Source organism: Labrus bergylta, chromosome 13, assembly GCF_963930695.1.
Source record: "Labrus bergylta chromosome 13, fLabBer1.1, whole genome shotgun sequence".
NCBI classification, from domain to species: domain Eukaryota; kingdom Metazoa; phylum Chordata; class Actinopteri; order Labriformes; family Labridae; genus Labrus; species Labrus bergylta.
Window position 1 is genome coordinate 27,923,206 of NC_089207.1, and position 25,629 is coordinate 27,948,834.

At 40.6% G+C, this 25,629-nt stretch overlaps 1 protein-coding gene across 3 annotated transcripts; it reads right to left on the bottom strand.

Annotated features, from left to right (window-relative positions):
• Window positions 1-8: 8 nt before the first annotated feature.
• ppp1r9ala (protein phosphatase 1 regulatory subunit 9A-like A) lies at window positions 9-25,488 on the bottom strand. Of its 3 annotated transcripts, XM_020651455.3 has the most exons (20): window positions 25,330-25,488; window positions 22,140-24,187; window positions 10,390-10,522; window positions 9,958-10,078; window positions 9,404-9,508; window positions 9,002-9,137; window positions 8,097-8,255; window positions 7,908-7,961; window positions 7,303-7,532; window positions 6,779-6,875; window positions 6,565-6,691; window positions 6,236-6,387; window positions 5,177-5,501; window positions 5,031-5,088; window positions 4,875-4,946; window positions 4,451-4,652; window positions 3,879-3,923; window positions 2,841-2,957; window positions 1,738-1,926; window positions 9-1,217 (listed from the first exon to the last, which is right to left on the bottom strand). In XM_020651455.3, the coding sequence occupies exons 2-20, from the start codon at window positions 24,015-24,017 to the stop codon at window positions 1,059-1,061; spliced, it is 4,359 nt and encodes a 1,452-aa protein (XP_020507111.2). In that variant the 5' UTR covers window positions 24,018-24,187; window positions 25,330-25,488; the 3' UTR covers window positions 9-1,058. The 3 variants fall into 3 exon arrangements, with proteins under 3 accessions (XP_020507111.2, XP_020507112.2, XP_020507113.2); XM_020651456.3 differs by lacking the exon at window positions 3,879-3,923; XM_020651457.3 differs by lacking the exons at window positions 2,841-2,957; window positions 3,879-3,923.
• Between the last annotated feature and the right edge of the window lie 141 nt (window positions 25,489-25,629).

Sequence of the window (25,629 nt, forward strand, 5' to 3'; positions counted from 1 at the left end):
AAACTGCATAAAGTGAAAATTAGTTTATTGATGCTGTATGTACCAAGAAATGTTTCTCCGTAAGATGTGGAAAACATGATTTTCTTGCAGTCCAACATGTCGTACACTTTACAGGACATGGAGTCATGTTTGAGAAAAAGAAGCACTTGGGTTTGCTGTGAACAATTCATCTTTCAGCCTCACATTTCCAACGTGACACTATTCTCCCGACTCATACAAGTCCTTGTCATAGGCACGTCTTACAAACCTGTGAGGTGTGTGTGTGTGTGTGTAGCAGACCTGCATGCTGTGTGTATTTACATGGAGCAATCCAGTCCAACTTCAGCAACACACAGCCAGAGTCAGGGAGAGCGAGAGCAGCATTCACATCGTCTCTACTTGATTTTTTTGTGTCTTTTGATTCATCAAATCCTCAGCGTGGCTATTCTACTTAGTAGAAAAATGAAGATAGTATAAAAAGAACAATGACATTTAAGTAATAAAAAAAGATATGCAGTTAATAGGCACATGTATAAAACGTATTCATACATTTAAAACCTTGTTGCCCTTTGAAGCTTAAAAGACAAATATAGGGCTTTTATCTGACTGTACAATAACTGTTCCTGCAAAAGACGGGCACAGAAACAGGTCACTAGCAAAAATAAAAAATTGCTGATAAAGCAGTATACATCTGACTTCCATAGGTAAACGTGTGCATGGTCTGATCTTAAACAGACTTCTAATAATAACAGCGTCTAACTTTGTAGTGGTAAAAATGTGTTCCTTTTTGGTCACATACCCATAAGGACATTCCTTGAATTTAGGTAAAAACAGTTTAGTGAAAATATTTGGGAGAAATTGTAAAGAGAAGAAAATAGTAGCTGCAGTTTGAATATGAATCACTTCTGGCACCTCAGTCCCGACAGGAACATCACTGGCAGTTATGCTCCCTGGTTGCTGCCGTAAACACCATGTGACCCAGACGTCATGGCATTAGAGTATAAAAAAGGGTTGCTCAGGTTCTGCTAGGAATGAACTTTATGAACTGTGTGAGTTTAAAGAGCAGCACTGCTTCTTCCTCAGCAGACAGAGTCAGTACTGGCTGGCAGTCTCCCGCTGCGTCGCCCCTCCTTTTCTTTTTTTTCCCTCTGTTTCTCCAGCTTCTCCTGAGCCTTACGCATGTCCTTCAGCTTCTTCTTGATAGTTGAACGGTCGCTCTGACTCGACACACCAAGTGCCTGAGGGAAAAGGTTGAACTTATTTAGTATAATGACACCATGTCTTAAAAGAGCTCACCATTGTTTTTCGCCATTGACTGATTCCTGACTGATTACTTATTCTGCAAAGTGACTGTAAAGACAGCTTCATATAATTAACAGTTCTTTTTGGTGAACCTGTTGGAAATTTAACAAAAAAACTCATTAACCTCACTCTTCAGGATTTAATATTCAAGTGAACTTTCAGCCTGATTAATAACATGTCCTTATAAACTCCATTATAAAGTACTCTACTGTGCATTATCTTTTGTTGAAACACATAACTTAAGTTCTATTATCATCCACATAGATTATTTGGGTCATGACTTCTTCTCCCTCTGATGTTGCAGTAATGTGATTAATAAAAAAACCCATCTCCACCTTAATCTTTCATAAGATTTTTTTTTTAAAACGTGGCCACAAGGTGGCAGTAAAAGGCTGACAGCCGGACTAAATAAGGACTTCATTCTGTATTATTATTGCATCATCATCATCATTTTACCTTCAACTTGTCACTGTCCAGGTGTAAGAGCTGCTGGCCGTCCACTCCCTTAGCTGTGAACTCAGGTGTGTATTGGTCCATATTCATGCCCATCAGCCAATGACAGACCTGCTGATTGGTCCATTCACACACAGGCCGGTTCTGCCAGTGATATTCTTTTCCTGGAGCTACGGGCTCATCATCCAGAGTCTACAAAGGACACACAACAAACACACACTTAAAAACACAAACACACATCTGAATATCAATGAGTGTCAAAGATAACTTGATTTCAAAATGCATTTCTTTACACGGACGTTCAACCACATATGGCCTTCATCTTTTTAGTGTTATAGGTTTTTAAATAAACAACAGATTTATGCCAATAATGTTTGTTTCCATGTTAAATGTTAACAAGTGGTGAAATGTAAACGTAAATAATGTTTTCCCACATAATCCACAAAATTACTTCAGTAAATGCTAATTTCCTCTGTGCACATTTAATGTTTTTTAATAAGTAGAGATACTGCCGAAAATCAGTTCGATAAGGGAGAGGGAGGCTTGAGGACCAAAATAAAATGTAACAGCAACCACAGTAGATTCACATCAAACAAAAACAAGTTGTAGGGCAGAGTCTGTTAAAAAAAAACACTTTTCCCAAGCCAGCAAAAAGAAAACAGACATGCATGACAACAAAATACCAATAACATTCTCAGCAGCAGCTGTGTCTTCTTTATGCTGTTTTACTAAGAAAAAGTGACACACTTGACACTAACATGAAAAAAAATGGTGAAACAGCAGCAAGGGGGCAGCAGAGCAGTCAACAGTTCTGTGGTCTGCCAAAGCTTGTAAAAAACATAAAGCACTGGCTGACGGTTCACACAGAGGCAAGCTATGAACATCACAGCTGACCTAAGAAAGGCTAAGCCACAACACTTGTTTTCATACAAAACTTTAACAGCTTTAACATGCAGCTCTCCTCTGTTCCCTCCGCATTCACAATTGAACCTCAGCTATGAAAGCGGGGAGAGGCTCAAAGAGCATGCTTGAGAGAATGCCCCCTTTCAACAGCATCAAGGCGTCCCACACAGCTTTTGTGACTGTGCAACAAGGAGAGCACTCACCTCGCTGGAAGAGAAGATTAAAGTGTGTGAGCGCCCAGACAGATTGGGTTCAGCGACTAACCCAGAGATGTCTGAACTGGGACTGGCAGGGTTAGAATCATCTATGACTGAAAAACTCTGGAACAAGTGGAAACAAGGAACGTATTTACTGGAGTCAACAACACCAAAACAACAGATCTTTGCAAAGAGAAGCAAACAAACATCACACATGTGCGGGATAAGTTAAACTGATTAATTCATTAAGATTAATGAACAAAATTATTATTGCAGTGGAAGCAATCTAGGTCATTGATGTGAGCAGTGAGTGACTGATGATCAACATGTGAAAAAAGACAGAAGAACAAGCACTAAATAACACAGCAACGAGACAGCAATCCAAAACCAGTCCACCACCAAAAACCATCAACAACTTCTAATCTACAACATCTAACACACTACCTCAACACACACAAAAACAAGCACACACATTTCAGGTATGGGGTAATGTTTTCAGTTGAATTGAACAGATGACATCAAGATCAACTATTTGGTGGCAAAGTGATTCAATTTGTTTTTGGACTCAAACTGGAGTTAAATTAGGAAGAGATGTTGTTTAGAACAGCAGGCTGTTGCATCAGTTAAGCACAAGTTTAAGCACAGCAGCTTATTAAAGGTTGAATCATTCTATCACATAAAACACAAGTTAGCTAAAGGCTAGCAGTTATTCTATGACATATACATCTCTGACAAAACTTCTGATTAGCTGCTGCAACAAGCCCAAGAAAACTACTTTTCGTTTCCTCTCATTCAAGCCAATTTTCTGACAATGACAACTTGACGATTCATTAATATGAGTTATATTTTATATATTAACCCGTTATAATGCTACCACATACCGACTACAAAAGATCTGAGAATTATTCAATGCATCCAGCAGGATGTATTGGGGGTGAGAAATGATTGATCTACATTTATCTACAAAGATCTATATTAGTTAGTGATACTCAACAGTTTCATCCAGAATCAAAGGTGAAACAGAAATGTGTATATATACTGTACCAAATCTAATGATCGACTGAATAAAGAAGACCAGGAGAGATTTGTCTGTTTGAAGGAAACATGGTTCACAGAGATTAATGTCCATGCAGCAAAGCATTGATAAACACTACCACAATGTTCACAGTAATAAAAACTAACTTTTGTCTATGTGATCACATCTTCCCCCATTCAGTCTGTGTCTTGAACTCATTAAACGGCATCATGGGAGTCTGGAAAGCCTGACCGCAGCCTGTATGACAGTTGGCCATGCATTTCTCTGGATGCTTTTGATATGTCACTACTTGCAAGCTCATTGAAAAAGCCACCAGAACCTTCCCTGTTGGCTCTCTCTGATGGCTGTCATATGGATCCAGTTATTGTAGCATTTATATGTTAAAGCTCATTTTTAGAAATCGCAAACGAAGGGCACGTGTCTGAAAGCATCCTCTTTTGTGTCTACTAGTTTTACTCTTGCAGTTAGGACAACAGTATATTACAATCCCACATATGATCTATCTCAATTGTATTTTTATGACATAGTACAACTACATTTTGGATTCTAATACTCTCCGTTTTCACTTAAACTTGCATACCTTATTCTTTCGATCCTGGCTTTGTTCACAGCTGCTCTCATTAGCAGTGTATGGTAGACTGCTGCTGGAAGAGGAGGGTTCTCTGTCCCTGTCTCTCTCTTTGTCACCAAACCAGGAGAACGGCATACAGGTCGGGATGGAGGTCATTGAATCGGCAGGAGACAGATTCCCCCCAGACTCCTCCAACAACTCTGCTGATCCCCTAAACATTGGAGAAAAGTGTCAGCTACATTTATGTTTCATTACCAATGACTTAACCATCAGTAGAAGGCTTATCTTGAGTGAGGCTTATCTTGAGCTCAACATTTACATCCAAAGAGTAAAATATACTCCAGTCATACTGCAGTTCTTCTGCAAATGATCCAGATACAATGCGACAAAAACATTTTAATCAGATTTACACTGTTCAATGAATATAACATACCTGCTGTCTAAAGATGCTCTCATAGCCTCCTTGTCATGTTTTTTCCCTTTTCCTCCTGACTTCCTCAGCCCCCTGTTGATAACGAGGTGTATTGTTGGGTTAGTGTAACAATGACTCTAACTTGGAAACAAATGACAATAATCACTTCAAACTCACCCAAAGTCTGGAAACCGTCTCTTGTGTTTCCCTGCTGATGAGGCCTCATTTGGCTCCTCTGAAAACACACAACAACAATCAGGTTCAGAGACAATGCATCAGAAAGCACTTCTACAGCACACATCTTATTTTGATCTTGCACATACCTTTGAGCTCTTTGCTCTTGCCTTTGGACTCCCTCTTTTTGACGTTGCGCATGAACCCGGAGGGAGAGTGTGGTGAGGAGGTTTCTTTTGGAGGAGACAAAGAGGGGCTTCCGCTGCTTTCAACACTGTCTCCCAGTGAGTGAGACAAAGAAGGGCTGCTGGACAGCTCGGTCTTACTCTTGGACAGATCTCTAGTCTCTGCAGGATCATCTTTTTGTCCATTCCCAGGATAACAGACAGGCACGGGAAGGGACAGGGCCTCCTGGATGGACCTCCTCCTCCTGGGAGATTCTTGCTCCTCCTGCTCCTCATCTTCTTCAGTTTCCTGTAGGGACAAAGCTCATTATTTAGAAAGACAATGGAAGGAAGACGAGATGGACACTATTTATAAAACAGAGTGCTCTGATCTCTAGTTTTGATTAACTACAGTGAGTCAGTTTCACACAGACTGTACATGTAGAGCCTCTGCCACTGCTAACTAAAACAGAGTTCAAAATCCACATAGTGGTGCAAAAGCAACCTACCTTGGATTGTTATGACATAATGGCTAATAATCAAACTGACTGAGAAAATGTATGGGATTTTTACTTCCAGAACCACTGTTGACCTCTATAGGCACTTCGAAATAATCACCGTTTTGTGTTTAGAACAGCCGTGAGTGAATTTATTTTTTTGTTTTTTTAGGGAAAAGTTCGGCTTCAGCAGCACAACAGAGGGTCACACCATGCTAACTTTATTTCCTGGGAGAATTTCCATATTTTGATGAAACATGACAAGACAGTTGCATAAAATCCCACCTTGTTTGATATGATGGGTCAGCTCTTATCGACAAAGTTAAATATTACTCAAGTTAACAATGGCTTCCTCTGTTAGAAGAGAGACGGGCTCTTTGACCCCCTTTGTTTCCAGGATAATGTTTTGACCATAAACTTGCTTGAGGGTTTCAGTTTCCATACTGAAGTCTGGCCTCAGAAGGTTGACTCACACAACTCATACACTATGGGACTCGGATTTGCTTCAGAAAAAGCAGCATATCTCTATAAGCTGTTCCTTGCTGACCTTTGGGTGACCTGAAGCCACAGTGAGGCTCTCCTTCAGTTTGTTTCGAGAGGGTGGCTGACGTTTAGCTCTCTGAGCCAGAAGGCCTTTTGCTCTGTGTGCGCTGGTGTCCAAGCGCTCAGTCTCAGGGACTAACTCACTCCAGTCTTGTTCTACAAAACAGAAAAACAACAAACATCAAGTGGGTCATAAGAACCTTTGTACAGTTTTAATTAGTAACGAGATGGGAGTGTAAGATGGGCTGGTGAATGTTTAACAGATGACACTTTCAAAGTGTGACGTACTTATGTCTGTTTAAAATCGAGTTCAATTCTAGTAACCTTTTGTACCTAGCACTGAGTCATCTGAATGTGTGTTAGTCATCGAGTCTGTAACACTTAATGTTGCGTCCGTTGCAGAGTCCTGACCACTCTGATGCTCCACACCTGAGGCCCCTTTTGACTCCAGGGCAGCTATCTGTGGACCAAACAACACTCAGAGTCATTATATTGTTGTGCTTTGTGTAGTCTTAGAGACTGTGGTCCTTTAGAGCTGGCGTCTTACCCTGTTCTGTAAGGTCTCCAGCTGCTCCTTGTACCACTTGTCTTTTTCATCCAGGATCTTTTTCAGCTCCTCCTCTTTCTTCACAAAGTCTATCTCCCTGGAGAGGAATCAATACACAGTTTTCCATCAGTCATTCAGCTTGTTAACATGTTTGATTTGATGTTCAATAGTGGTCATAGCTTAGTTTAACAAGCCTAATTAATGAAACATGTAAAGCAAATTATAACATACAGTAACATACAGTAACATACACACAATCATTCAGTTGATTCAATGATTCAAGGAATGATTGAAGGAAGTTATATGTTGACTGCAACATTTTTCCTTTTACTGATTTACTTTTAATTGATTAAGCTTTTTTAAATTTGTCTAAATGAATATTTGGTTAAACACAAAAATATTTCTGCCCAACATTTTTTTGTTTTAAGTGAATTTAATGAATAAATTGACTTGAATAAACCACTGAATTCAAAAGCATTGACCCCTCCAGCAGTGCGACGCTGTGTAACTTCAGACAAACTTACTTCTGTTGATAGTCTTTGAGCAGCTTCTTCGCCTTGTTGTACTTCTTGTCCAGGGTCTCATGCTGAGCCTGAGTCTCAACTAATTGTTCGTTCACACTCTTGCACAGATCCTGGGCCTCCAGCCAGAAACTCTCCAACTTGAGGATTTTTTCGTTGCTATCCTCGATCCTTTGCTCCAGTGCAGACTCCCTGGCTTCCCACAAAGATCTGTCCTCCTCAGACGCTCTCAGCTGCACAGAAAAAGTGACAAGTTACTTTAGTGGCCTTAAAGCTGCACTTGTTTAGAAGGTGAGCAATCGGCTTTAGATAGTTGTTGTACCAAATTTAATCTAAAAGCCTTATGTTATCTTATTCAAGTATTTACAGTAAGCGCATCAACATTTCATATCAACAATTTCAATGTAACAGTCATCAAAACTATTCTGCAGTAAGTAGAAATATCAAGCTCATTGGTTATCACTGTCTATTTCTATTCCACTTGTTATCAGTCTTGTGTGTTCAATTATATTGTACATTTATTTTTGCTGTATTGTATGTGAATATTACTGACATCATAAACAAACATAAATGAATAAAAAGAAAATGTGATATCATTTTCATCATACCTTTTCCTTTAGTTGATTTATTTCAGCTGAGGCAATGCCGTGTTTGAGCTGCAGCTTTAGAGCAAAAGAAGGAAACGTTTTGGTTAGAACAATTACTGTGTTGACTTGATATTCTTCTTTGGCCTGCACAGAATATTACAATTTTTATTTTTATTTGAATTGACTGAAGAGTCATGATGTGGCCGATACCTCTTTGAACTTGAAGGCCATCTGAGAGCCGTCCATGTTGCTCGGCATAAACAAAGACTCTGAATCAGGCACCTCTAAAACCTCTACGTTCCTCCCTGGAGAGAAATTGGAGCCTAGAATCTGATCATCTGTTCCGTCCTCGTCCTCATAGCGCTCCTCCTGAAATATGGCATCACACATGGCATCACACAGGGCAAACAACAACACACCCTACATGGCTTAGAGCATGCTCATTGTGTCAACAATGATCCTCACAGTCTGGGATAATGATCAATACATCAGAAGTGAAAATTGCTGGACTGTTACCGTCTGTGGCAAACCCCCCCCAGCATCACACGCATTAACATCAACATTATACTCACAGAACAAGGCTACAAACACACCTATACACACGCTTTGCATACCCGCCGAGTCTCCACTTCCTTGATGTAAGTTAAGCAACATTCCCTTTTCTATCTATGTCTGCTCGGGTAACTCTCACATATTTACTGCCTACCCAGTCTCTCTTTCGTAAAACCAGGGGCTTGTGGCAGCTTGAACTTCAGAAAGCAAACATTTCACAACTCCGGCAGACAGGCAGCAATAGAATGGACACCTTCCAACACAGCAGGAGGATTGTGACACACGGCTTACTCACAGCCAGCTGCACCCTGCTCCTGGTTGAGCTGAGTGGGATCAAACTGGGTGGGGCTAAAGGGGCTAAGGCTATGTTCATGTCATGGCAGAGTTATCGTAATTGTGAGTTTTTGACTTGTAATGAGCATTCAAATGAAGATCCACAGTGTAATTATTGATGCCTCACATCAGCCAAGGTCTGTTGTTTTAATTCTCATGTTTGTGTCATACCCCCACATGACAAACAAAGTAGGAGTCCGAGCAGCGCCTGGGCTGTCCAGATGACTCACCTCCTCTGTGGAGTGTTCATATGGGTCATCCAAGTCTGGTTGCTGTTGGTGCAGGTTCTTCTCCTGCTCTAGTGTCTCACTTATCAGGCGCGCTACCTCGCTTTGTGTCCCTGGCTTCTCTCGTCCAATCAGGAATCTGTTTTAAGAATGCAGTGTGTTAAAACAAGATATATGAGAAACAAAATCATGATTCCAGGATAATTGGGTTTCAGTTAAATAAGCAGGCGCTTTATTTCTATATTAAGAATTTTTGCCATTTTCATAGGAAAAAACATCACTGTCATAAAGTCAAATGTTTATCAGTATATCTTTTTGAGATAGCTGTGGTGACTCAGTCTTTTCACCAACAAGGTGTTTTTGACAAGTTTGTTTTGTTTTCGAGAAAAGAGACTTTAAGCTTACCTCACTGTGCCTTTGGTGTTTTTCAGGACTGTAGCTGCAAACAGCTGGGTGACACCTACCAGACTGATCCCATCGACCTCCACTATCTGGTCGTTCACTTGTATGCTGGAGATACAGAAGAAAGTAATACAAGAAAAATATTTTCAAAACACAGTGAAGAAATGCATCCCAGCCAGCTTAGTTGATAAGAAAGAAAAAAATAAAGTAGCCTCGATTTAGCTGGTGATGAAACACGTGAAAAAAGAAATGCTTGGGAAACAGAAGGAGCCAGACTATTTTCTTTAGCTTCTTCAAAGTTATAAATAAATCCAGTTGTTTTTGTCTAGTGTGTCACTGAGCCCTGGGGGGGATGAGTAATTCCCAGAGTGTGACATAAGGAGTTGTTGTGGTTGTGCAGTCCTCAGTGAATGTGTGTCACATTTCCGGTTGTACAAAAACATCACAAGTGACTCTTGTGTTTTTATTTGAATTTTTACTGAACAAGATTTGAATTTTGTCTTTATACAAAAAAAAGAAGAAAAAAAAGAAGGGAAGTTTTAGAGCTTTTTACTCACCGTCCATCGCTCTCAGCTGCTCCTCCCTCTGTTATGGTTTTCACAAAAATGCCAAGCTTCTCAAGACCCTGGTCAGCTCCTACTCCCATTCCTATAATACTGATGCCAAGTCCATTGTCTCCTGATAGAGAGCAAGTATGATGTTTGTGGTAGCGGTAAATGAAGAACTGTGTACAATTAGGCTCAGTTCTCTATATGTCTCTATATATTCTCTGTATGTCAGTGCCTTCGACACTGACATACAGAATACTACTTTAAATAAAAAATATAAATAAACAATCAAACTAGTTGATGTATGAGTTGTGTGATTTGATGATCATACAGATAATACCATTAAATAGCATTTGTAATAAGTTCAAACTGTTAAATAAATATGTTTTCTCAGTGGTGTGCAGACTGATTTGAATCTACCGTCAGTGTTGCTAAACTCACCTTTCTCAATCTCCACAGGGAACACATCCATCTTCTCCACTCTCTTCTCCAGCTCATACTCTGCAGACGCTGCCACAGGGTCCACGTCATCGTTCCGTCGATCATATTCCTCGTTGGAGAAGGTATTGAAGACCTGTGTTGGTCAAAATAATAATTCAAAGCATTAACACACCACCATCTGTGTCTTAGCAGCCAGTTAAGCATCAGATACAGTTTTATATAGGGCAAGCTACAGGATCTACTCAAAACAACTTTTGCTTTTCAATTATTCTTATTGATCTTAGAAGACCAAACTAGGATAAATATCTAATTTGAGAACTGAGAGAAATTGCATTTGAGCGGGAAAATAATCTTAAGCACCAGTGCACTCCTGAGGGACACCTAAACCTAAGATAAAGGCTGGACCACTTACATTGGATTCATTCCTTAAAGGTCCCGTATTATGCTTTTTCTGGTTTTATTTGCCCTTTAGTGTGTTTTCCAAGTGTCCTGTGCATGTTTAGGCACATCTATGTGCAAAAATTCAAAGTCCGCGGAAGCGCGGCTTCTCCTACGTCCTCCTGTTAGCTGTAGCATTAGCCGCATGTAACGCTCGGTTCTAGCCCCTCTCGATAAAAATTTGTCAGTCCGACGTCATTGTCAGTGTGAGATCACTGATCTAAGCCCATTGGCTCGTTGTGCAAGCCCTGCAGCTCATGTTGACATTTCCGAGACGTGTGTTGAGCAACTGACCATTAACGACAGAGCGGATCGGCAGACCAATCAGAGCAGACTTGGCCCACGTGGGGTCTAACAGTTTGGGCTCAACAGAGCGTAGCTGACGGACTCAGAGTGTAGAGGGAGCAAGGAGGAGCAGTACATGAAAACAGACACTTTTTTTAGAACTTTAGCTATTGTGAACATACAAAAGTAGGTACATAGATTAAATATACGAACCCCAAAAAGGGCATAATATGGGCTCTTTAAGATATCATCTGTGGCCAACGTTAGAGATAATGATGCTACATATTCTTGAATTGACTGCAAAAACTGCTTTCTTAGTTCTTTTGCATTTTTGAACAGATGTCCATTTAGTGTCAACAACACTGAAGCAGATGATGCATGCATACTCTTCAGACCTTCATCAGAGTGCTAAGAAGTTGTGAACTCTGCAGAAAGGCCTAGCAAAACATTGAATGTGTCCTAGGGGCTGTCTGGTTAGAATTATAAGGCTAATACACACTGTGCAGTAAAACATGAGCAGCGTGGAAAGTAGGGCACAGCTGGGAAGAGCTAAGCAGTGGATGGAGACAAGATCAATAATTCGAGGCAACTAGTGTTGTCCTCAGTACAATAGATAACAACAACAAAAACAACACTACAAAGAAAAAACTAATCCCTTCACCTTCGGTCAAAGAGTATGACCCTTCACTCAACTCCACTCCAGCCTTGAGGGACATAACACAAAACAACTGTGCTATTTACCTTGAATACCCCTGACACCAGGCAGAGATGATAATAGTAATCCACTCTCTAAGTCACGCAAAAGTGAGCATAACAATTTTCAAAAATGGATTAAGGAATACCACCTGTTGTGATTTGGTAATCCCAGTAAATCATTTGGAGTTCATATCAGTGCAAGAGCCCTCTTGGTTTCCAAGAGCCCAAGGTGGCGAGTTCCAAGGCCTTGAATGTCTCAAAAAATAGTCCACAACCCCAGAATGTAGAGCTTTACATAGTGGAATATCTGTTCAATATAATGTACACAAAGAGAGGGCCACCCGCTGATCTTGTCATACTTGCGCCTGACGCCGAGAAGGCCTTTGACCAGATTGAGTGGTATTATTTATTTGAGGTTCTCCAGAGATTTAACCTTGGAAATCGATTCCTATCGCTGATTAAATTAATTTACAAGAATCCCACAGCTCAAATCCTCACAAATCGGATAATTTCCTCCCAGTTCAGTTTGCATAGAGGGACGAGACAGGGCTGCCCTTTGTCCCCTTTAATCTTCGCTCTGGCTATCGAACCTCTGGCTCAATATATCGGACTAGATCCCCAGATACATGGATACACCACTAAAGAAACAACCAACAAGTTGTCGCTATACGCAGATGACATCCTTCTATAACTCGCCCTCAAATAACTATTCCAACGCTTCTAGACAGGTTAGGTCAACTGGACCAAAAGTGTTCTAATGCCAATCCACCTAAACGACTTGAGTCACCTGGATAATCTCCCATTTAACATTTCTCTAGAAAAATTCACCTATTTGGGAATTGCAGTAACAAAGGAATACTCCTCTCTCTTCCAAGCAAACGTTCCCCCTCTAATAATAAGATTACGGACTAGATTGTCGTTTTGGGACACCCTGCCTATTTCCTTAATAGGAAGAATTAATGCAGTGAAGATGGTTTTCCTCCCGCAGTTATTATATTTATTTCAAAACATTCCAGTTTTCCTCAAAAAATCTTTCTTCAAACACTTGGACTCTTTAATAGTTCCCTTTCTGTGGGGACACAAAGCCCACAGAATAGGTAAAAAAACATCTCTGTAAACCAAAACTTGAAGGAGGATTAGCACTCCCAAATTTCTTGCTCTACCGTTGGGCTTCAGTTATAAAGACATTTACCTTTTGGTTAGATACATCGATACCATCGTCTGATTGGCTGAAGTTGGAGCGGGAAAACTGTTACCCGTACTCCATAGGTGCAATCCTACTAGCTCCAACTAAGACAAATAAATCGCTTTATAGTAATAACCCTTTTATACACAATATGATTCATACCTGGAAGCAAATCGAGTCTAATCTTAATCTTAGTGTTATATCCCTTGCACTTCCTATTGCTAGGAACCCCTCCTTCGCCCCCTCTAATCTTGATGGAACCTTCCGTATGTGGAGCGTAAAGGGCATCCACTGTGTTGGGGACCTATATATAGGAGATGTCTTTGCTTCATTCACACAATTACAGCAGAAGTATGGATTTGAGAATAACAAATTTTTTCGGTATAAATTAGAGATTATATCCGGAAACACTCAAAAGGGTTTGAGACAGTAACACTATCAAAAATAGATGACTGTCTAAAACTTTCCCCATATGAAGCTAAGTTGATATCTCATATCTATAATACTCTATTATCAATGAGCTCCCCCTCATCTGAAAGCTATAAGCATAAGTGGGAAGAAGAGTTTGGTGAATCAATTTCAGAAGATTTATGGAAGAAAAGCCTTGAGCCATACTTGTTCAAATTATGTAAGACACTGTCTTATCCAATTTAAAATTATACACAGGCTCCACTACTCGAAAAAAAAAAATACACAAAATATACCCAGAGATATCGCCTAAATGTGATAGATGCCAGTCTTCTGTGGCAACTCTTCTTCATAGTTTGCTTTATGTCCAAGGATTAAATCTTTCAGGATTGATATCTGCAAAATTATGTCTGAGGTCATGAATACTTCAATTAAACCGGAGCCTCTGCTCATCATTCTTGGAACATCTCTGACCTTTAGAGAACTAACTACAACACAGCGGTACTTTCTCTCTTATTGTCTTATAACGGCAAAAAAATTAGTTCTTACTTTGTGGAAAAGCGCAACTGTTCCTACCTCTAAATTGTGGTTAGAAAATCTTACTAACACTCTCCATTTGGAAAGGATAAGATATGTTCTGAAGGACAGACTTTAATACAACAATTCAATAAAACCTGGAAACCCCTTGTATCATATCTTGCAACTGCTGGCCGAATACAACAGTCCTCGTCAGAGCACACACTGTACAACAACTGAGATGGTTGAAGAGTGAAGGTCTCTAAGGGTTGGGTGGGTGGGTTTTTTTATTTTAGTATTATTTGTACTCTGTTTGTTTCTCTGTTCTTTAAATTGCATGTTATTGCACTTTATTTCTTAACAACCTTATTTAAATATTACCTCTGTGCCCATCAATATATCTGAGCTTCAAATAACATCAGGGTTACATGCACAATTGTAATAACTATAAAACCGAGTCTGAAATATATTGTTGAATGTATGTCCGATTTACTTGTTCAATAAAAGATATTTGAATTACATAGCGGAATATCAGGACTGAACAAAACAGCTCATTTTAAAGTCAAACCCCTGAAAACATTTGGATTTTTTATCTGAGTTTGCTGATAACTTGGCTTAATTTAGATCAGAGAGGAACTGTAGTTTAACTAGTGCTCTAAATTAATTCAAATATTTAATCACAATTTTAGAATACTCGTGTTTACTTTTAAATGTCTTTAAAACTTTAAAATGTGCAGGATTTTGAAATTACCAACCCAGCTTGTCACGTTTAACGCTACACCTAAGGTTTTGCCTATAACGTGAAGTTATAGGTGCAAACACAGGTTCACTGAGGCAGATGTTTCTGAACACCCAAACTTGAGCACGTGTTGCTAGGCTAAACGTATGTCAAGACTATGAATCGACTACAAACAATCTCTCTCTCTCTCTCCTGCTCGCTCGCTCTCTCTCTCCTGCTCGCTCGCTCTCTCTCCTTCCCTCTGTCTCCTTGCTATGTAGCCTTTGGAGCCTTGGCCCAAACATTGTAGATAGGAGGATTGCCAGAATAAGAGATTGAACTCTTATTTGTTTTGTAACAATGACTTTTTGAAGTACAACATCCTGTTGATTTTCACATCCATTTCTTTAACTACATTATACTTCATCATCATAGAAACAAGATACCGGTAAGTACAGGTTTTGGCACCAGGGTTGAAATTATCTTTTTCACTCAAATTGTGTTTTTTTTAAACATACATTCATGTCAGTACATTTAATTGTTATGTATTATGTTCCAGTGGATCATTTTATCAGATCAGTTAACTGAGAAATTATAAAAAATATATTTATTGATCGCCTTTATTTTTAAGAATAGTACTGCCCAAGCCACCCCTGCTCCCCTCTTGAACCGCCCCTGCATTACAACATCACAAACTCAAAACTAAATCCATCTGTGATTAACAAATTTGCTTTAATTTACAATAGCAAGTTTTGTAGCTTTGACAGTGTTGAACCAGTTGTAACATAAGCAGACAGTTCATTTAGCGTGGACGTGTGTATCAGCCTCTAAGGTGTGCAGGGTTGTAAGCAAAAAGAAGAGTGTGCATTTAGCAAGCACTATATCTTCAGTGTTTGGATATACCACACAGAACTGTTTAACAGAGTCTGTAAGGATAAATTCACAGGCTAGAGCAGCTGTGGGATAACGTTACTGTTGGTAAGTTACTGACTGTTGACAAATGCAGACAAAGCCAGAGTGAATGGAAAAACAGTCAAACCGAATGTTAGACCCGATCACGTGCGTTCCCGACCATAAAGACTTTGTACAGATCACAGACTATGTTCCATTGCACTAAAAGTGAACAGGTGTGCCTGAAGGCTGCCGTTCGTCTGTGTGAGCTCATCATGTTGGTGTGTCAAAGCATCCCTGCAATGCTCTGACATGCAGACAGCAGAGGAGCAGAGGGAGAAGCTGCAGCTACACCAAATGTGTTGAATATGTACCTGCATTTGCAATTAGTGGGTGTTAAATTCAGACCCTGTTTGTGACACCTGCAGGTATCTTTCCCATGTAGATTGATTGAGCACATTACCACAGTTTTGTGGTGTAGGCAGCAATGCTTTTTGTTAACTTCAACACTCAATTTAGTCTTTCTCCAATTTTTTGTATCCATTAAGATTATTTTCTTTCTTGCATAACTATGAGCTCTCTATTATGCTTTACATTCATAGGTTACTGGGTGTTATTAACCAATGGAATGCAAGGCCAGTTGAACAAACAAATAAAGACATTTTTGCCCTACTTGCATCTTTTGAGAAATTCTGACATGCTTAAAAGGACTTTCAAGGCTCACCAGCTTCTCCCTTCCTATGAACGTGAACAACAAATCTAACAGACACAAATTTTTGTTAAGGATGAAAGCTGCTTGTTTATTTAGACTTCAAGGACCTTGGCAATCAAAAGTTGAAAATGAAGGCTAATGGAAAATAGGGGGCATCACTGCATCCTTGGCCCTGGCATTAGATGAGCGGCTACCATTCAGATTGGACTCTCCCCCGTCTCCCATGTCTGACTTTCCTGTTGCCATGGACTCCAAGGCCTTGTTGGAACAATGTCCTGTTCTTTGCTGAAACCTAATCACTCAACCACTGTTTTCTTTGCGAGAAAGACAGAAATGAATCTCTTTATTAGCCTCTCTCTCACACAAACAAGCCTCACACACACAGCTCACTTTTATTACTGTCTCCATTTATCAGACTAAACAACCATTCTTTTATGGATCAGCACTCTATCAACCAAAACCAAAAACACGGCTGTTGATTAGACGGACTGACTCCAACAAGCAAGAGAGCCAAAACAAGTTACATTATAGCCTGAACTTTATCCAGAAGATGGAATCTTACAAGTTACTTGTATGCCAATGTCTTCCCCTTAATTATAACTGCAGTCACTGAGGTAGTGATGTGGGTAAGTACACTTCTTTCCCATCTTCATATTAACATACTCTCCCAAACCCTAGCTCCCAGCAGTATGTGTGGGCTTTTCATTCATCAACAACTACAGCGGTCTGTCTGGGTACACGTGCTCACATGCACAAAAGTACATATGCCCACACCCAAAACTAAAATCCCATCTTTCCTTCATCCCCCTCCCCACAACAGACTACCAATGTGGGAAATGAGTCAGCAGCTGTGAGGAAAGCATACCAGAGAAATATCTTGCCAGTGCAAAAATTGAGCTGGGGACCGGATTGGGGAGGTTGTACTGTAAGTGGGCCCACAAAAAGACAACAAATCAAAACACTCTGAGAGGGAGCTTTGGTAGAGGTAGCAGCCTGGCACAGATCATAGAGTAACTAGAGTGGAAGGCATGGGGCCCAGTTTTTAGATCCTGTGTAAACATATGTGGAAGAAAGACCTAAATATATACATATAGTACTTTGTGTGTGCATACTCTTGAAATTATTAACACTTTGTTAAGGAGACACTGTTTGACAGTAACTGAGACTACATTGTTTATGTTTTAAGTGTTAACGTAAGACCTACAGCAGGAAGAGGTGGAGTTGGAGAGGAGAAGAGTGCCATCATAGAATCAAGTTTCCAGAGTGCACACATAAACAGGTTGAACAGGTTTATATAAAGGGCCCACAAAAGCTACATTTGTCCTGTGAAGGCTGCTGAATGCTCTAACACACAATTATTGTTTACTTTCAGTGAAAACACACAGCAGGAGCTAATGTTTTTATATGTAATCACATAATGAAAGCATGTTAGGTAATCACACTCATCCCATTTCAAATTGTTTAATGACCAGCATTGAGCTGCCTGCATTAGTATTCTGCCACATTTTGTTGGATGGTCACCCACTCGACCAGGTGGCTGAAGGGAACTCGGATCCCACAAGGGGAGGGCCTGTGTGCTGGTTGGATTAGGGTGGAGTCTTGTCAAACACATTCCTCTTGCCAACAGTAGACCCATCTCAGAAAAGGAAATGGAAAGCACAACACTTTGGGATGGGTTGGCTTCAATGGCAAGAGTTCAAATTTAGAGTTTATCTCATTTGTTTTTGAGTGATCACATGAAATACAGACCGAGAGTGTAGGATTCTGACCTGCTGTAGATTAGCATCAACAAGTGCTGCACCTGAATGATTAACAAACTAGTTATCTGGGAGTCAACCCTCAGCAAACACGGTTTTGTGAGGCATTTTGGTAATAAAATAAATAAATAAATATTTTACAATCCCCCCTCCCCCCACCCCCACAGTAAAAAGTGACCTTTCTGAACAACAGTTAGCTGATCTGCATGTTTTGTTTCATTCAAAATATTGAATAGCCTAAGGCCTTAGCAACATTTATCTTGTTCTATTGAATAGATTCTGAATTGGATTACCGCTATATGATATTGACACAAAGAAGAAAATGATATTGTAGGGTTCCCGAAGATTCCAACTTATAATAAAAACGACGAAGCCCTGACTTGGCTAAATGCATGTCTAGGACTACTGCAGCAACACAGCAAGGCCCCCATGACACTGGTGTTATATTGCTCCAAAGTAATGTCTACAAAATGTACCCTATCTCAAACCTGACTCCCAATTTCCACATACTCTGTGTGCACTGTGGGCCGTCAGCCACAAAGTCAGTTTGTATTGTGTTTAATTTTTGAATCAACCTGATTCTCTGTGCGTTTCCCTTTCTGACTTCCTGCCCGAGTCGTTCTATTCTGTCCAACTTGACGCGTGCTTGCAGCGGATCCCGTCAAAAGTAGACATATGGGAACCCAAACTGACATGATGTGTATGCTCGAACAGTCACAGAGTTCTCAGTGCAATTAACTACAGTGCAAACCAAGAAAAAAATTCATTTATGCTGAACTCTGCAACACCTATCCACACCTGCACGTTGGACAATGTGTTTACTTGTGCAATAACTGCTGCTGGTTATTCCTGAGACACTGTGGGGGTGGGGTAAATCAGCAGGTGTAGATCCTGGTTCTGCCTGGTTTCTCCTTATTATAGTGAACTGGTTGGACTTTAAACCAAATGTCCTCGTATGAATCCTGATACACAGAAACCACCACAATTCCCTCCATATCCAACATGGCTACCCAAAGAAATGTGTTTGTACCCAGGCAGGTGACATACCTTCAGCAGGGAACGTTAATCATTCAATGACTCAGGGCTTTTTGCCAAACCATACAGGTTCATAGGCAAGCTAAATCCAGCATAACTCCAAACTGCTGAACACAAGTGATCTAAAGTTCTACACTTCCTCCGGATAAAGACAAGCCCAGACACACAAGGCGAATATCGCAGGCCTGGTTTTTATTTGCAGTTATTAAAGAAACAACCCCGTCGCTAAGACCAAAGATATAATTTGAAAGAGTGTTGAAATATTTATACTGTGCTCATACAGCCAGAGGGTATAACTAACTTATATACTGACATAGCAGCAATGGGAATGCAGTATCTCACTGGTCTGCTAAAGTGCAACTCTGGTATACAGAAACAACTTTCCACAAAACTATAAGCATGAAATAGTACAGGGCCACATAGAAGAACTTATTCAAATTCACAATACAGTTAGTTTGCCTATTTATTTACTACTACTAATACTCTCTCTTTTAGGAGTTATACGCATGAGTACTAATCTTGACTGAAATTATCTTTCAACCCTGATAAGTGATACATGTTGAAAGTGAATGTCTCCTTAACATCACAAAGAGGACCTTTCTCCCGCACAGGACAGGACACCTCTTCTATAAAACAGACTCAGGTTACGTAGGGGCCTAATCCCATTTTGAGTCAGAAACACAAAGCACTTCCTCTCTCACAGTACACTACAAGTGCTCCACCCCAGTGCCAGCTCTGACTACTTCGGAGAATGACAGAGTGCCAGAGGGAGGGCCTTTGTGAGCCAGGCCACAGGTAGAAGAATTGGCAAGGAACATTTGTGTGACTTAATTGGCTAAAGCGCATACCTCGTAACCTTGACCCCATGGTTTAATCCAAGTGCATGTCGTTGTTTTGACAAATCTCTCTGTGGTCTTTCCAGCCCGTCCATTGCATGCAACCAGTCATGCAATTACTTAAAAAGCTAATTGAAAACCTAAGAGAGTACTTGAACATTTTTGGACTTCCTGCTAATCTGCTCTCAACATTTTTTGTATATGTTACTGTTGTGGATATTTGAACATTGTACATATATACTTAAGTATAAGTATTGACTGTATACTTCATTATGTCCATATAACTGAACACTAAATTCATGAGTTGAATGTGAAGAATGAGTATGCATTCTAATATCCTGGTCTTATAACAATTAGAAATAGACATCATAGTTTTAATGTTTTTTCCCAGTAGAGTTTACCAGTAGGTGAAAAATAATTTCACTATAAATTAATCGTTTAAGTTGTGCTTTGCACATACATGTCAAACATTTCCTTGTTCAACCTTTTTCGACTCCAATAGTTTGCTGATATTGTTTTATGATAAAGAACTTCAAATCGTGGCTTCTGTAACTTTATGACATTAACCTGCCCTGAAAGAATTATTAATACAATTTACTGACGTGGGAACAACGATTGATCGGTTAAATGCAGAAATTACCTTTTATTAATTTGAGCTTCAGTGTTGTGTACATTCTCATATCGATGTTAAATAAGCAATACCAGTACTATCCCTGCATTTATCATTAGAACACAAAATGAAATATCTGGACAGCAAGTGTGTTTCTTTAAGCTCAAGACAGGAACACTGTTACAACAAGCAGTTGTTGGGAGCCTTAAATGAAAAGCTACATGGAGGGGACACAGTCTAGCATATTGTTTTGAACCACAAACCCGTGTCGGTGTCTGACTTTGTCATAGCTCGACTTTGGGCAGAGAAGGCCCACTGTTGTTTGTGTCCTGCTCCAGGTCAGCTTCTAGTCCCCTCTCCCAGGACCCCCTGCCAGGATAACTGGGATAGAGGGGGGGTCCACACCCTGAGATAACAGTGCATTTTAAGGCCTGGATAAACAGTAAGCTGTTCACAGGCTATCTGGAATGCACTGGAGTGATTTGTTCTTCCCAGTTTTAACAAAATGTTGTGTAGATGTGATAATATTGGAAGATAAACTGTAGAAGATAAACTCCAACTTTACCACACCCTTAAAACACCCACTGGAAATACTGCAACACATGTGTGGTAATATCAAAAGGGACTACAGTTTAGATCAGTTTATACAAAGCTGGGCTGTATAAAGTGCATGTTATGGATATTGTGATACAAGACCAGAATGAGTTTTAAATCTACAAAACTAAACTATGATGATGCTATCATGCATTGGTCTAAATACCACATTTTCTATGGGCTGCTAAAAAAAATCAATTATAGAGGCAGATATATTGGTAATTTTCACAGACCATGAAAAACATCCCCAGGCAGCTGAGATTTGACAACTGTTGTACTTCAATCCTCAATGAAGAGATACTGTGTTAGGCCTCTATACAGTAAACACCAACAAGTTTCATATCCCTTTAACCTAAAGGATATTTGGAATTCTCCAACTCTGACAACACAACCTAGCAAAAGTCTATGAAAGAGATGTAGTTAAATAAAATGCCTGAATTCATCACATCCTTACTTGGAAGAAGAGAAAAGTCCCTCATGAGTGTGATTCATGATTCATGGACGGATGGGAACTACTCTGAATTTCTTTTTTTTTTTTTTTTAAACCCCTAGCAATGCAGTGACTCAGGGGGACTATTCTTTTTACTGTTAAGTCTTATACATGTCTCTACTGTACAGCTGCCCTTGTTTATCCGTGGCCCTGCTTTCACAAACTCTTACATAATGTCAACAATAGCTCCCAAAAATACCACAGGCAATGTTACCACCACATGTCCCCCAAAATTCTCCCCTCTCTCCTGATGTCTTGCTGGGTTAAGGCACAAGGAGATTAGTTGTCAAACTACCTGCCCCTCTGGTTTTTGGTAAAACCAGACTACCCATAATATAGACTTCAATTGTGAAGCTTGTCTAATGATACAGTGCAGCTGCTGTGACATCAGCACACCTGACAAAAGCATTAATTCTCAGCCAACAGAAATTTGTGGCATGTCTGCTGGGATTCACCTGGGTCAGACAGAGTTGCTGAGTCAGTGAGACGGTGGTTTATAATAATACTGCTGTGCAAAATAAGTGCTAGAGTCCACCAAGATTAGTTCGCATGTAGACAACATAAGACAAAATGTTTACCTGGATGGGGTTTGTGGAGAATTTGATTTTCCTCCTGGCGGGTGGTTCTTCCTCATCTGACAGTCCAGGGGCTTCATAATGGTCATCATACTCCCTATACACTCCATCTTCTTCCTCCTCTTCTTCTTCTTCATCCTCCTCCTCTTCATCTTCTTCCCTGAGGACCTGCTCCACATCTCGGTCGTCCACAAATGCTGCATTCTCTATACCGTACACTACTGGTGAGACTCTATGCAGGATGCTCTGGTCTACTTGCTCATCTAGCTCACTCTCCTCCTCTGCTACCTCATCATCTTCCTCACAAGTACCATCACCATCTTGACTCACAAATGAACTCTCTTCTTTTATTCCAACTTGATCATTGTCTTCCAGGACTCTACCTTCACCAACAATTTCTGGTATTCTGTGTGTCTCTTTTGTAACATGTGTTGCTAAGACTTGATGAGCAGTGTTACAATTATTTTTTTCAGTTGGGAAGGTTTTTCGATCAATTGGCAGACCTTTAGGGCTTTGCTGCTTCTTCTCCTCAAACACGTTATCTTCCACATCCTCATTCTCCTCACTCTCTGATGACTCGTTCTGAACTACAACCAGTTCTGCCCGGACCATGCCCACCCCCCTCGAGTCCAGGGAGGTCTGGCTAGGAGGTTTGTCACCGTTGGAACTTTGTATTACACTGTCACTAATCTTGGCATTTTCAGGGAATTTAGCCCTGTTGGTGTTCGGAAAGCCACCAGCTGATGTGGGAGGCTGCTTCCCATCCCTCTGGGCCATACTATGTGGCATGCCTTCATCCCCACTAACAGATGTCCTGCTAAATCCATCACCAGATGATGAGGAGCGTTTGTACCCGTGGCTGACTGGGGCTGTTTGCTCTGGTGAGAGGGGTTTTCTCGGGGCATCAGTTGGAGAAACAGATTTGTATGCTGTATTAGTAGCTGGGAATGGTGGTTTGGGCACAACACTGGACCCCAAAGATGTTGGTGATGTGTTTTTCTTAGTGGCATCAGTCAAAGGCATAGAGTTAGTGGCTTCTTTGAGAGGAGAAGGAGATGGTTGGAAGCTGTCCCTTGTTGGAGAGGTAGGCAATACGTTTTCAGTGGTACTATGTTGCTTAGCAGACACAATTCCTTCTTTCACAGGTGCTTCATTCTCTGCCATATAATTCTCCAGCCTTCTGGACATGGGTCCTGCATTTAATGGTACTCTAGACCCATGCTTTTTTTCACTATCAGTGTTTCCATCGACTTGACATTCAACTGTTAATGAAGGGGTTTGGTCTGTTTTTGTATTAGTGGTCTCAGATGATCCAGATACTCTCCTTGTGCTTTTCCCCTCATCAGATGCACTACCTAGGGACAAACGGTTTACCACTCTGTTTGGAGACTGCTTGTCAGCTGCAGGCTGCTCTTTGATGCCCTTTTCAAAGAGTTTCCTGGTCACAGAAAACTTCTCTGCCAAAGCCACTTTGTCAATCTCAGCCTCATCCCCCTTGGGTGTTTTATCTAAAAGGTGTGATTCTGGGCTTGTAGGACTGTTTAAGTTTACTTTGTTAGTGGTGACTGGAAATTGCACCTTCGTTGGGGACACAGGGGTCACTTCAGGCTTTAAAGTTACTTTCCCTTCTTGGCTTTCTTGTTGCTGGCCATCCATCTGTAGGAATATGTTCTTGATCTTGTTCACTCTGGTCCCAAAAGGCCTCCCCCTCGAGTCCTCCCGGGTGTCACTGGAACCATTTGCATATGATTTGGCGGAGCCGTCAGATTTGGGCCCATCAAAGGAGCACTTAATGGCGTGAAAGTCAGACTTGTATGCATTTCTGTGAGGGGACGCGCTCCTCAGGGTCCTCTCGCCTCCCTTGCTTTCTGCTTTGATCATTTTCGCTTGATAATGAGTCCTGCAGCCCGATTAAAAAAAGCTGGGTTTGGAGAGACGACTGCTGGATGTTACTGAACTCCTTTCCCTCAACTTTACGAAAGCGGTGCCATGGGTCCGGCGGGGCTTCTTCTTCTTCTGCTGTCTCAACTAAACATTCACAGCGAAGTCATCTAAAGACAAGAGGGACAGTACAATCTGTTAATACACAAACCGGATGCCTTTATCTTACTATGAACATGCGTCACTTAAAGTTAGTTACATAATTATCTCCTAGATGCAAATCATAAATGTGTGGCCGGGCACACAGAGCCGAGGCTTCTGTTGGAGACAATGTGGAACCTCTATGGCTAATCACTTTCATTCTGGAGAGAGGGGGCTACCGAGATCAGTAAAATAATTGGGGTGGATTTAGATTTCTCTTTTGTTACTTTATATCTCGGTAAAATACCGGAAACAGTCCTACAGAAGGATAAATACTTATTGAAGACACTCTTGGCAAGTAGTAGGAAAGTTATAACTAAGAAATGGTTGCAACCAGACCCTCCAACACTGGACTAGTGGTGCGGGATCATTCAAGAAATTTACTGTATGGAGAGACTTACTTTTGTTTTAAGACATCAGTTGGAGAAATGCATTGAACGCTGGGAAAAATGGATTGTGTATGCACCTTGAATAGTATGACATCATACCATGATGTATGTGTAAAAGAATACTTTGATTTTACCTGTAACACCCATGATGACCTCATGTTCTTTGTACATGTAAATAAGTAAATAAATAAAAAGTTTAAAAATAAAAATAAAAAGTTTAAAAAATAAAAATAAAAAGTTTTAAAAATAAATAAATAAACAAATAAACAAATAAATAAAAAGCAAAAAATATATGAATAAATAAAAAGTTAAAAAATAAATAAATAAATAAATGTGTGTCCGCTAGAGGTGAGTTTAAACATGAAGAAACGTTGTGTTAACTTTGAACTAAGTTTGAAAGTAAACGTTAGCATGCACAGCCGTTGGTGTGTCTGCTGGAGTTAGCATGAAAGTAACTGAACTCAGCTTTTTACTTTTCTTTACTGACTTGACAGACTTTACAGACAGGTAAACATAGTGTGTGTCATTGATAACACCACTCCACAGATGAATATGCGAAATTAAGTTTTAAACTCTCAGGGCCAATAGTTCAATTCAACTCGTCACTGCCTCAGTCTGAACAATTCATTGTGGCATTTTCAAGTACGAGCTGTTGAAATCCGTAAGTCCGACTCCACACACACAGCGCCGCTCGAAGGCAGAAAACTTAGTTAGGCTCTTACCTTTTCTTTGCTTCATCGTGTTGGACGCCAAAACATCGCACAAAATGCTCCTGGTTTAGCAGTCTCAAACTTGTACCTCCTTCTTGCTCACCGCCATCATTCCCCGCTCCAGTAGCAGCGTTGTCCTGCCTCCTCCCAGCACTTCCAGACCTGTCGCGGGGTGCGCGTACACGAGTCTCTCCTGTCGCGGGATGCGCGTACACGAGTCTCTGCCACCAACGAGAACAGAGGAAGAAAGACTCGGGAGCGAGCGCACATTCCAGGACTGTAACCCACCACCCCACTCCTCCTCCTCCTCCT